The following is a 13905-nucleotide window of genomic DNA, read 5'->3' as shown; positions in this document are numbered from 1 at the left end:
AAAGTGCCTCATTTGGATACAAGCATTCTATGTGTTCGATGCAATGTAAAATGTTTTTAAATGAAGTGCCTAATCAGCAAAAGGCAAATTGCTACAGTACAGTTTTACATGCTCTAACATGTATTCTCAGTTTATTTCCATTATTAAGGATGCACTTAATTCTACCTTCCTCAATTAGCAGCTAAGCTGTACAATGCATTTATGTCTAAGCCTAAAGATTCCATTTTAGAGTACAAAATTGGATTAGTTAACAAAATATTAAAATAGTCCTAAATTAATGTACTGAACAGAATTTTTAGAAACACCTGTTTCTATATTACTTATAAACTGGCACTGCATGAATATTGTAATTTATTTTAATCATAACCAAATATAACTGAAGTACATAACATTGCAAGTAATTACTTGTTCACACTTGAGCTTGATTTTCAACTGGGTATGCACACAAAAATCTGTTTAGGTAATTTAAATGGTTCCATGACATAAGAACATCTACTTTCAACCATAAAAGAACTGCACATTAGCAATTATAATTTTACAAATCCACTTACTATCTGGAAAAAAAAATCTACAATTTATCTTTCCTTCGGCTTACCACTAGATTCTCAGGATGTCTTGACCAGTTGTGTGCAAGGACACATACAAATACGAAAGGTTTTAAAACAATAACAAATTATCTTAGCTTTGTATGTCACTTCCTCTGAAAAAGCAGGCTTGTCACAAACTATTTTGTTCATTGTTTACTGAAAGAGGAAACTGGGAACCCTGGATTTATAGCAAAGCACTGAGGGCTGAAAGCAGAAAAAATGGAAACATGTTTACCTAAGTCTTCGCTTTGCAAGACTTTTGGAGCATATCCTTTCCATACTACTCTGAAGGTTAAGCAGAGCTGTTATCGCTTGCTTTAAACATTCTTTATCCTCTTCATCCTCACTCTTCTCTTCCAGTTGCTGTGAATATTGAAAGCTAAATATTAAAAGTGTTAAAGAATGATGGTATATGCATGTGTGAAAGCATTACAAATAATCTGTTTAACATATTGAGAAGAAATCACTCCATTTCCTGGGTTTGTGTTTTTCTTATTAGATAAATCACAGAATAATCTACATTAATTAGATGCATTACCAACAGCAAGGGGGGCAGGGGAGTCCCCTTTAAGAGAGGAGTTCCTTGTCTACCCCAGGACTCAGCTGTGCTAGGGAAGAAGCTACCATTCTACTCCAGGTCTATCCAGTCCCCCTCATGCCACCAGCAGTATGGGAGAGAGTCCCCTTTGAGAGAGAAGCCTCCCTCACTGGGCAAGGACATAACTAGACATGTGTTTATTTCTAAATTAATAGGTTTACAACCCAGGTGGGAGGAGCTGGTTGAGTGTTTTACATTCTTATGGGTCGGAGACATAAAGGGGAAGCTTGTGTGTCTTTCTGAGGGATGTGAACGTGTTTGTATGATGTGCAGCCTCCTCCATATTACACACATGAGGATTTTCCTGGGAGTAGAGTAGATTGATTTATGGCCCTGTGGGAAAAGGGCTGGGAAATGAGGCTGGAAGAGGTTACACTTCTTTGTGAGAGACACACCTGGAGGGATAAGGCTCTCTGTGTTTGGCAGGAAAAATGAAGAAGAGGTACCAGTGTGTGCTTGTTTTTAAAGCTCTCTTTTATAAAGGGGTTCCTTATTTTAGTTTGTCAATTTGGTTAGTCTTGGATGGAAGTGTAGGGTTTGTTACTGTAAGCTCCTTTGGGTTTGGCTGAATAAGGGTTAGTAGTTACATCAAGATGTCTTTTGCAGTCTACCCAGGAGATCCCTATTTGGGTACCAAGCTGTGACAGGTAGGTCCTTTTGCTGGCCACCTTAAAGCATCTCAGAGAGTGAGGCAGCACTGCCAAGAGCTTCAGGCATGGAGCCTGAGAGTTGGAGGGGACAGGAGCATGTTAACAGTGAAGGTCTGGGTCCTTCTATCCCTATGGCGGATGGGGAGGCAAGGATGAGACAAGGAAGGTAAAAAAAAATATAATGGTGCTAGACAAATCTGAATTGAGATTTTTATTTCAGTGCCTCTGGTTTAGTCTGCAGTTTTCTCATGGGTTAGGGTATCAATTGAAGCAATTCCTAGACTATGGTTATGCTTATGAATACATCAGTCAGCTGTCAATAATTAACAATTCTCTGATTCGATAAGAGATGAATCTCTTATACATATCACCAAGTACTGGCTCAACAAAACTGTGGGGTTGATTTGGCACATTTGGTCTCAGGCAAGTATCGGTGCCACATGAACCCACAGGTGAATCAGAGTGGAGGTGGTGTGCATCCAACTTGAAATGTAAAAGGTGTCCCATTCCCTAACTGGATCAAATATAGCATGTCCAACTTTGTTTGAAAGTCCTGGGGGACGTTACTTCGTTCCATGACCTGTTCAAGTTAATTATCTCATGTTGTAGACACCAGTGCTGACAGCAACAACCTCAGCATTCCCATGGATGGCCAACTTTCTGAATCAATTTAGTTTTTCCTGTTCACCATGAGGCCAATGAGACTATCCCTGGTGGTTTCTGGTTCAACTCTCATGGTTGACCACACTCTTGATGTAGTGTTTGGATTGGGATTGGAGATGTGAAATTTGGAAACTAAACCCCTCATAGAGCAACCAAAACATCCATTAATCAGAGGTTAGGGCACACAACCCATCACAATGAAGGATCCATTTAGATTGTGCATTACCATACTAACACAACCTGAATGTTTCCAGAGGGCTCTCAAGGACACTGATCTCCTGACAGAACACTCAATCAATGGTAGTGGGATATCTGCATCTTATCCTGATGAGGGGGACTGCTAGCAACCTCTTAACCTAGCTTTGATCTTGCAGGTTGCTTAGTTTATATCTGACCTGTAACAACTCCAATGTGAGGGAGGGTAGCTCAAGCCCCGTTGGCAGGAGTCTTGGGATGAAATAGATTGTGGCATAAAGATCTTTGAACTCTTATATTATAGCTGTGCACGAGACTAAATAAGAGGTTCTTTGCCTCCACCACAGTACCCACTGACAGTCTTTTCTACTGTTTGCAACCTGGGTTTCTGACTGGATTCCCTGTTGTGTGTGGATGATCATCTTTCAGCAGCAGCCAAAGCTATTACTTACCCTGTGTCTGCCTCTGAGACATTCCAATGCAGAAAGCTAGAGGCAGCTTTTGAGCATATGGAAAAATGCAGACTGACCTGCTTAAAGGTCAGGATTCAAAGTAAATGAGATATAAGTAATTCTATCACATACTTATGAGATATACATAGTGTTATCTGGGACTTTGATTCAGCATAATACTATTTTATGACACAGGTTGAAGACCATGGAAAATAAAAACAGATCCTTGAACCTCTGCATTTTGGTGTAAGAGAAGCAGGAGTAAGAAAATACTTAGTTCTTCAAGTCATTTTATTAATGAAATACTTGTGCAAAAATCTGATCCTATATAAATGTACACAATGCTTTTTTAGCTCTCCTTCCAAATATTGTGCAACAAGAAAGAGCTGTAGGGAGAACGATTTCCTTAAGGCAGTGAAGAGATTAAAAGGTTTTAAAAAATTCGTCACAGACCTTTCATGTTCATGTTACTAGGTAAAACAAGCTTGCAGGTTATTTTATCCTGATAAGCTCTAATATATCACTCAAAGAAATAACTTTTCTTGGACTCTGATGAAGCCCAATTTTTAAAAGTTACCTGTACTTCCAAATCCATATTCAAAGAAAAATCAAGTGTTCAAAGCTACTAATGAATTTAATCATACCAGTCTTTTTTTAAAGTTAACTTAAATTTAGCTATTTGCAAGGTTTTATGCTAATCATACAAAAATAGCCGCCGCCCCCAAAAAAAGGGCAAGAAAAAGAAAAAGGCTTCTGCCTTCATCTGTTTCTTTTCAAAAAATCTTTTTTTCTTTTTAAAGAAATAGGTCATGCAGGGAAACATGGTAGGAGGGAGAGTACAGGAGGATTTTTGTAATCTAGTGTCAAATTAAAAATCTACTTTCTTGGAACATATTGGGTCATGAGAAACAAAATCTTAATGGACATATACCACAAAAAATTCAAACTGCCATTAAAAGGCCCACTGATTTATTGTAGCTGTATAGTGCCACCTAATGAATCAGTACAATAACTGCAAAGTATAGGTGTTTAAAGTCTCCTTTTATAAAGAAGGAGAGCATAGGGAGAAGGTCTAGCTACGCATGACTGGGATACTGAAGGTATCATGGTCTGTTTGGAAAACTGTCTATATTTTTACCGGGTCCAAGAGTTCATACCTTCTTCCCCAAGCTGTTAAAAGTAATGGAACACCTCTACCTGCTAGTCAAACATTCTATGGTCTGAGAGACTAACCAGTGGGCAAGAACTCCGAAGCAATAATTAGTTTCCATACAACAATAGGTTTCATTGCATACACATCAAGACTGAAACCCTCAGTTCCTGTTAGGCTCAGCCCCCCTACATGATATAGTATAGGAAACCATACCCACAGGTACACTGCCCAGAGACCCTGACCAAAGCTCAACAATTAAGATTCGTAAGAGGAAATACGTATACAGCCATTCCAGCAGTTGGAGGATGTTATCAGTTGGAGAATTTCTTCCAAGTTCAAAAATAAATACTGCAAAGCAGAACAGATTTGAGGGCAAATAGGATATAGAATCTGTCCTCATGAACGTCAGCATGAGAACTGCTCCACTCTTTGGGGTATTAATCACACCTAAGTAGTAGTAGCAATAAGAAAAGACTATCCACCTTCAAAGAAGGATTAGATGTTTATATGGCGAACAAGAGTATCCAGAACAACAGTTGATGGTAACAACAAATATTGTGAAGAATATAAAATCTCATGCTTCCACAGTTTAAATCAATCTCTAACTATTACGGATTAGGATCAGACCTTCATGGGGGCAGATTATTCTAAATCTGTCAATTGTGAGGTTTCTTATACCTTCCTCTGAAGCATGAAGTACAGGCCACTGTAGGAGACAGGACACTAGACTAGATGAACTATGGATCTGATCCAGAAAGGACCACACAAAATGCCATTGTAAAGGGGATCCATTCAACTACAAGGGTTAGTTCAGTTGACCAATACCAAAAAGTTATAGGTGGCTGAATACACCAGAAATTCAGATTTAAAAAAAAAAAATCAGCCTGGATTATAACCCAATACAAGCACAACAGAAAAACCTGAGACAGGATCATTAGGTTTAACGCATGCAAATACTAAGCAATTTCTGACACATGAGAAGCACAAAGATTATCGAAGGCTTAAACTGCACCTCCTCCAAGAGGAGACGGGCAAAAATATTCCAAGCCCATCTGTGCCCTGATCCAAAGCCCATAAAAGTCAATAACCCTTTCAACTGATTTAAGAGTCTTTGGATCAGGCCAATAGCCCCATAACCTACTTTAGATAAGACCCTGAGAAATCAGACAGGGCATCACACAGGCACAAAGGATAGGCAATCTGAAGAAAGTGGGCACCTGGAGGTACACTCCTCAATCAAGAGGTTGCATTCTGTTTATTAAAAGGTTATTTGGGAGCATCTACTTGAAATGGCCATCCTCTCCATGCAAAGTATTTTAAATAAAAAAATACCAGGAGACAGTGAGTATGTAAGAGGTGCAGAAAAAAAGCTTTCCTGTGTGCTCTTACATGCTATGGACTTCATGTTAAACAAAGATACACATTCAGTGACCTCATTTGAGGAAAACCTTACATCCTATTCACCAACCCAGGGATCATTCCTACAGAGGTCCAACCATCAATCAGCTTAGCCTATACAAAGTTGTTTTATTTTACTGGTGGGAAAGAGACCACCAGGAATCTCCTGTGGCACATTAGCATCGACAGTGTTTTCGGTCACTGGAAACATCCTGTGCCTCTTCTGGCTTGATGGTTCTAACATGGCACATGATTCATCACTTGTGGCAGCCAAGCTCACTGCAGGCACCACAGGATCCTTGCATCTCTTCATTCCCCCATAAGGTCTGTGCCCCTCCTTCCCCCAATTTCAGGACCCCCCTGCAATTCCTCCCAATCTCTCCAACTGCTAGGGCCTCTCATTCTCCCCTGGTCCCTCTGTTCTTCTCCTACACCAGCGGCTTTGTGTTCAGCTCTATTCTTACTTCCCCCCATACCCTCAGTAGCAGAGTCTCTGCCTCCCCTTCTTCCATACCAGATTCCCACAATCTCCCCCATCAGGGATTTTAGGTGCCCCACATCCTCTTGTCCAGCCATGGCAAGGGCTTTGTGCAACCCCATTCTCCTCTTTCATCCTACTACCCCCGTACCAGGGTGCCCCCAATCCACCCTTCCGGGGGCTCCATCTGCCTCCATTTCCACCTTCCCCACATTGCTAGGTGTTTGAGAGACTCCTCATCCCTCCTATACCAGGGGCTCTGTGTTACTACTCCCCCCCCATGCCCTCCCTGTCAGGGCTGTGTGCCTCCTATTTTACCTTATCCTGATGCCAGAGGTACTCTGTACCCCCATGCCTCACATCAGGTTCCCCCAATATTCACCCACCAGGGGTTCTGCATTCTCTCCATTCTCACTCCGTAACAGGGACTGTATACATTCCCACTCCTTCCCCCTGTACCATGGTACCCCAATCTCCCTCCCCCCGACGGCAGGGGCTGTGTGCGCCCAGTGTCCCCTCCATGGGTTCCACATCCTTTTCCCCAGGTCAGAAGTTATGTGCATACCCCCATTTCCCCCGCAACATTATTCTGACTTCTCTTCCAGACAAAGCATTCAGGACACTGACCTGTTAAAACTCATCTCTGCTCATCCTCCCAATAGAGATGGAATATTGTTATTAGTAAGTATTAATGGGTACCATCAACTAGCTCTTTGATCTATAGGCTATTGCAGAAGTGCCTAAAACTGAGACAGTGGTAGAGAGCTGGTAGGGACTCCCATGTGTCCCCAATCTTCTCCAAATCAATAAGGTTCTGGCCTTTGATGCCTAACACATTTCTGAATTCCTGGGATAGTTATGTTACATACAAACAGAAATGTCAATGAGTTGAGCATAAGGCATTTGCAAGATCAGCCAAACTGTTATAATATGATGGCTTAATTCATTTGAATTAGGATCACCTTCCAATTCAATTCCACTTTCCTCAGCAGGTGAGCTGCAGTCTGAGCCCCTCATTGGCATGGAAACAAAAAAGGGAAGTCAGAGCAACCAGCACTGGTGTCAGCAAATCTCTCAAGCATCCTTCATTCCTGTGCTACCTTAAATGTCTTCCTCCACATAAGGCCTTCTCTATTAACCTCTGTGATGCAGATCAGGTTTCGTTGGTCAGCTACTTGAAGTTCTTCTGGAGTGCACGGACGCCTTGAGCCCTAACAAGAGGCAATGATTTCAAGCCCAGCCAAAGGACTGGAGCTAGAAGCAAGAGATATACAGTGCATAAAGGGTCTCTCAGATGTGGCAGTTATGCACATCACTTTTCAAAACACTCAGCTCAGACACCAGTGCTTCCACATGCCCAATCAATATGCTAAACAATATCCAAAAGAGGTTCCATGGGCCTGGACGCTAAGCTAATACCCCACCATGTGGTTGGGGCATCTACAGCACATTGTGCCAGGGAGAGACGTTTTGATGGATCAGGTGCTCAAGTGCACTGGGTGCTAGTCAGAAACAATGGTGCCTTGGGAGTTATGAGGAGCCAGAAGAGGTGGTGGGCCACTGAATCCCTGGTTTAGTGGACCACACTGAAGACATCTATGCCACAGAATACCTAAAGACCTTGAAGGACCAATATCTCATGGAGTCCACCCCTGCCCCTGTTGTGGATTCCACAATCTGCACAGACTCTCTGTGCACCAAGAATGTAATAGGCTAGGAGCAAGTCAGTCTCCAAGACCCAAAAGGCTCTCCAGTTCCTAAGCCCCATCAACACAAGCTGCCTGAAGCAGCTAATAAGTAGCTCTGGGAGCATGACACATGCGGAAATAGCTGACACCCCATCCAGTTGTGAAGCCACTGTTGGACTTAGGAGGCAGCCAAGTGCTGCATAAATCAGGATGCATGGCTATTACAGGAAGCATGTCACATTCAGAGCTTTGATAACAGCATTTAGCAAGATCTTTGAACTTAGTTTTTTTTTCCAATACTCTGAACTAATTATAAGTTCACTACAGCACAAATACACATCTGAGTTTAATAGGTCAATTTATACAAATAAAAAAAGTACTACACTTTAAGAGATTATTACTACAGATTTTTCATGGGCTACACTGACTCACTTTATTCTAGACCTTTAAATTAAATTACATTCATTGTGTTACACATTCTTTCCTTGTGTGAACATGGCATTACATACCAAAACCCAGGATAGTTGAATTAGGAAAAAAAACCAAAACCTGATGCCTAGTTTTATCTTATAAAGATAATACATGCTGCTCCAATATAAGCAGGAGAAAAAATCCACTGAAGTTTGCTTTCCTTAGTAAATCATATAATTCAGATATGGCATGACATTTTTGGGTCCTTCAAAATTCACATTTGATAAAATTAAAGTGGCAACATGACAAAAATGAAATAAAAAAAATCATATATCCAGTAAGTTTTACTCTAACATTTGCCAGTTCATTAGCAGTTTATGACTTGATACTCTAAGCGCTACACAACTTTCACACAGATTTAAAGTATGTCAAACCTGAGGATGACGTTGGCTAGGTGAGCAATTCTCAAAAAAATTTCCAGACATCCCTCTCTCATCTAGCTATTAAAAAAAAATGGTTGTGACCCCCCACTGTTGGTAGAATCCATATTCCAGATAGGTTAGGAACTCTTGTATTTTTTTTAATGCTTCTACTTCAGAATGAAGGATTTTCCCCACATTAGAAATTGAAAAAACCTCTTAATGTTAACTCATAATTAGATGCATAATTCAATTTTATTGAACATTTATAATTTCTTAAACTAAAAGGTACATTCAAATATTACTGTTTAAATATCCAAACAGGTGCCAAAATATGTACTTTAAAAAAATTACTATTTCAACACATACAGATGTAATCTAACCCTACAAGAAAGAGAAGAAAACAGCATTGTTTGCAAATATATCAGTCGACTTTGGCAGTAAAAGTGACTCTTGAACCATCTACAAAGTTTTTTAGAAGTCTGCAGTAGACTCAAATAGCTACCAGCAGAGTCTTTGTATGGATTTTGTACGCTCAAGAGTCCACCACTGAGGAGCTGCATATGTTGCCACTTGCACATTTGGAGAAGCTGCTGTAAATAAAATTAATCTTCTTTACACTTTCCTGCCTAACTTCAGATTAATCAGTTCCTTCCACACTTGCTGCTATCTCTTCCACAGCAGCTGCATTATCTTTCTGGAACAAATGTAGAAGCCTGCACCACTTCTCTTCCTTGGCCCTCCACGCTCTTGTGAGTCCTCTCCTCCTCGGAGTCATCCAGTTTTTTCCTCCTGAGCTGGAGCAGCACTGCAGAATGTACATGAACATTTTATTTTACAATTTTTCATTAACTAGACTGGTAACATGCATTGTTACATCTATATTTGAAATATCACAAAATATTTACCTATTTGCTTTCACATTTGGGATTGAGGACATCCATTTTCTTCCCAAGAATTCTCCATCACAGTAATGTTGATTTAAACCAGTCTTTCCTTTTTCTTATATAATTCCAATTTGTAATAAAATTCACCTTAACAGCTTCAAGATAATACAGCATGGAGTCTGATTATTATTGGCAGAGTTGTGAGGCCTTGCACTCAACTCGATAGCATTTCTGCATTTGGATGTGTTACATGATAATGTCTGAATGCCGCGTCCAATCAATTCCAAAATTTTCAGGGAGTGTACTAAGCATCAACAGGCAGAACCTTATTCATTTTGGTGACAACTGGAAAAGCGAAAGGGGGAAATGGGAGACACAGAATGGGTTTGCAGAACTAGGAGCTTCAGCCACCTCTATAACTGTCTATAGGAGCAAAGAGCCAGTTGATGGCAGCCATTATCACCTTCCAGTTTTACAATAACCCTCATCTTAGCTCTGCCCATCCTCCCAATACAGTTTAAAAATGTGGACAACCCTGAAAGAGAAAGAAAAGAAACAGATAAAGGAGAAGAAGAATGGTGGGGAGAATGGGAGCACACAGAACCCCTGGCATGGGGGGCAGGGAGAGAATGGTGGACCTGGCAAGAGCAGAAAGGGGACTACAGAGCCCCTGGCATAGAGGAGATGTGGGCCGTGGAAACCTTGTTGGGGGGAGGGGGATGTGGAGGGATTCAAGGAGTCCCTAATGTCAGGGTTCCCTCCCCACTCTGAAGTACAGATGTGGGGACCCACATGAAAGACCCCCTAAGCTTATATTCCACCAGCTTAGGTTAAAACTTCCAAGGCACAAATTTCTTTCCTTGTCCTTGGACGGTATTGCTGCCACCACCAAGTGATTTAAACCAACATTCAGGGAGGGGCCACTTGGAGCCCTATTCCCCCCCCCAATATCCCCCAAGCCCCTTCACCCCCTTTCCTGGGGAGGAGGGGCTTGAGAATAATATACCAACCGTTAGGTCAACAAAGTGAGCACAGACCAAATCCCTGGTTTTTAGGACACTGAAAATCAATCAGGTTCTTAAAAGAAGAATTTTATTAAAAAAAAGTAAAAGAATCACACCTGCAAAATCAGGATGCAAGATAACTTTACAGGGTAAATAAAAAGATTTTAAACCCAGAGGATTCCCCTCTGATTCTGCTTCCCAGTTACAAAACAGGAATAAAATTACCTTAGCATAGGGAAAATTCACAACCTAAAACAAAAGATAATCTGACGCATTTCCTTGCCATTACCTACAATTTTTGTAATCTTAGATCAGGGGTAGGCAACTTATGGCACGCGTGCCGAAGGCAGCACGCGAGCTGATTTTCAGTGGCACTCTCACTGCCCAGGTCCTGGCCACCGGTCCGGGGGGCTTTGCATTTTAATTTAATTTTAAATGAAGCTTCTTAAACATTTTAAAAACCTTATTTACTTTACATACATACAATAGTTTAGTTATATACATATGCACACACATATATACATATACATATACACATACTTATAGAAAGAGGCCTTCTAAAAACGTTAAAATGTATTACTTGCACGCGAAACCTTAAATTAGTGTGAATAAATGAAGTCTCGGCACAGCACTTCTGAAAGGTTGCCGACCCCTGTCTTAGATGCTTATTTCAGGGAGGGTTTTAGGAGATTTTTTTTTCATGCCCTGGTCCCTCTCTGTCTAAGAGAGAACAACAAAGACAGCACAAACAAAACCTTCCCCCACAGATCTTCCCTTACTGGTCCTTTTGGTCAGATGCCAACCTGATTACTTGAGCTTCTTAACCGCTTACAGGTAAAGGAGGGATTTTATGCTACCCTTAGCTGTATGTTTATGACACCTGGGTTGTGCAATGAGCTCAGCCAATAGAAGCAACGTGTATGACCTGCTAGATTACTCCTATTTCTAAGATGATTATATCTTTCCAGGTGTCTTCACTGAGGGACCGTTTAAAATGTTAGCAGAGCCACATTTTCTGTAAATTCAAAAGAGTGTTATACATCCCTGTCATGTAGTTGGGGTGACAGGAGAAACCATTCTGATAACAAGACATTCCACATATTAGAAGCTAAACAAACAAAAAAGCTATGTTAAAAGAACACTTAGGTTGCCAGCCAAGCATCCGTAAATTAGGAAATACTAGATTTAGGGTTGTCTATATAAGCTAAGTTCTGCCTGTCTTGTGCATCTTTCCTGTGCACTGAACGAGGCAGAGTACTGTGGAAAAGATAGTATACGATCATGCAGTTAAAGACTACCATAATGCATATGCACAAGAGGTCAAATTAAGGTTGCACAGGCAACCATAAAGCTGACATTTCCTAACTTTCAAGTGCTTGACTTTGCAACCTAAATAATGATCTTTAATTTAGTTTTTTCCCCCTACATAATTTCTTAAGTTTTTAGTTAAGAAGGAAAGAGGTAATATAATTTGTTTTTATGTGCAACTGTAACAAGCCCCTATCATGCAGTGTTTAACCCTGAGCCTTTCAGCAGTGGAGCACAGACTGCAACCCCTTGAGCTACAGAATTAACTTCATTAATATGCAGCAGCAAAAGGTGGTTATTCAGGGTGGATCTACCTGGTTGGGGAGTGGTTGAAGGGACAGCCCAGCTGGTCTGGCTTTCCCATCCCCCTGAAATTGGGGGAGCTCCTGCTGCTCATGGTGCCCCTAGAAAAGGACCAAGGAAGTGGGCTACTGGGGCTGTTTGCTGAATCTGTGGGTGGGTGAGGGAGAAGGCAGAGCCCAGCCTGGTTCCCACCTCATGGGATGCCTCCATAGGAGGGTATGGGACACTGGGGCCATGAGCCATGTCCAGGTATGGGGACCTCAGCTCTTCACCTTCCCCTCTCCAGCTGCTTTAACAGCTCCTAGGAGTTCCCAGTACGTCTGCTGTTGTAATAGCAGCAACAGCATGCGCCTTGCATGAGCTACGAGCATGCTGCCAATATTTTCCCGAGGAACGCAAGCAAAAGAAGGCATTTTCTAAACAAACAGCCTGTAACCCAGCAAAAGCTGAACACAATTTCATGGGACAAAGAAAAAGCACTTCCCTAGCTTAATGGCATGCCCCCATGTCAAACATCGAAAGTTCACCTCAAACAACAGAAAGGTGATAGAAAGGTCTTGAGAGGTCTTTATAGAGGAAAGTGTTAGGCAATGTAAGTATAAGGTTCATTACCAATTCCCCATGTAATAACTTCGGTCTGGTCTACACCTAAAAATTAGATCAACCTAGACTGCCATTGCCTGGGGCTGTGAAAAATTTTATGCCCTGGGCAATACAGTTAGGTCAAGCTAACCCCCGCTGTAGATACATCTAGGTTGACAGAAGAATTCTTCTATTGAATTAGCCACTGCCTCTCAAAGGGGTGCATTTAATATCTCAAAAACCACCACATCCTTCCATCAGCGTAGCAAGCATCTAGCTATGCCACTGTAGTGTTTGTAGTGTACACATACCGGTGGTGATTTTTCAGGCTGAACACAGTACTACATTTTGTATTCTTCACAATACTGCAGACATAATTCACTCAATCTTTTTTGTACTGTTTACTTAAACATATTAAGAAATCTTACTAGAATTATACAATTGAAGTCATCTTCCAGAATAAGACAGCATAGGAAAGAAATTCAAGTTCTGACAAGCAGCCAATTCTGGCCCATTTTAGTTTGCTAAGAACCTGAAAAAAACCAAACCAAACAAACCTCTCTTTTCAGCACCTGCCACATTTACCACTATCAGCATTCTGCTATCCACAATGTGACTAAACAAAAGGACATGTTACAAAAGCTCTCTGAAACAAATGTCCTTTATTCCGTGGAGTCGCATCATAGGCGCATTTAACGTACGTGATTTTAACTATATGTGCTCGGCAAAACAAAAAAAAGAAAAACAACAATTTAAATACTGTACCTGTAGTGCAGGCAATTCCACTCGCCATTCCACTCAATGAGTGTTTGACTATATGTGATTTTCACCTTACGCGCTGACTTCAGAACCTAAGCCCCGCGTAAGATGCGACTCCCCGGTATTCTTACTAGTGAGTATACTAGACTCTAGAGCAAGGGTGGCCAACCTGAGCCTGAGAAGGAGCCAGAATTTACCAATGTACATTGCCAAAGAGCCACAGTAAAATGTCAGCAGCCATGCCAATCAGCGCCTCCCCCTTTGCCCCCACACCTCCAGCTGTTTCGTGGCACGCAGAAGACTCTGGGAGGGAGACGGAGGAGCGAGGGAACGGCAGGCTTGGGGGAGGAGGGGTGAAGTGGGGGCAAGG

At 41.5% G+C, this 13905-nt stretch overlaps 1 protein-coding gene across 1 annotated transcript in view; it reads right to left on the bottom strand.

The window, feature by feature from the left end:
* The window catches only part of SOS1 (SOS Ras/Rac guanine nucleotide exchange factor 1), an 89733-nt gene that overhangs the window by 40092 nt on the left and 35736 nt on the right, over positions 1 to 13905 (bottom strand). Inside the window, exon 9 of the mRNA XM_045009885.1 lies at positions 823 to 950. Coding sequence (XP_044865820.1) covers positions 823 to 950 — 128 coding nt within the window. The remainder of the gene's footprint in view (positions 1 to 822; positions 951 to 13905) is intronic.

The sequence above is a fragment of the Mauremys mutica genome, chromosome 3 (assembly GCF_020497125.1).
Source record: "Mauremys mutica isolate MM-2020 ecotype Southern chromosome 3, ASM2049712v1, whole genome shotgun sequence".
Classification (NCBI taxonomy): domain Eukaryota; kingdom Metazoa; phylum Chordata; order Testudines; family Geoemydidae; genus Mauremys; species Mauremys mutica.
The sequence above is the reverse complement of the archived record's forward strand: the minus strand, read 5'-3'. Positions and strand labels throughout refer to the sequence as shown.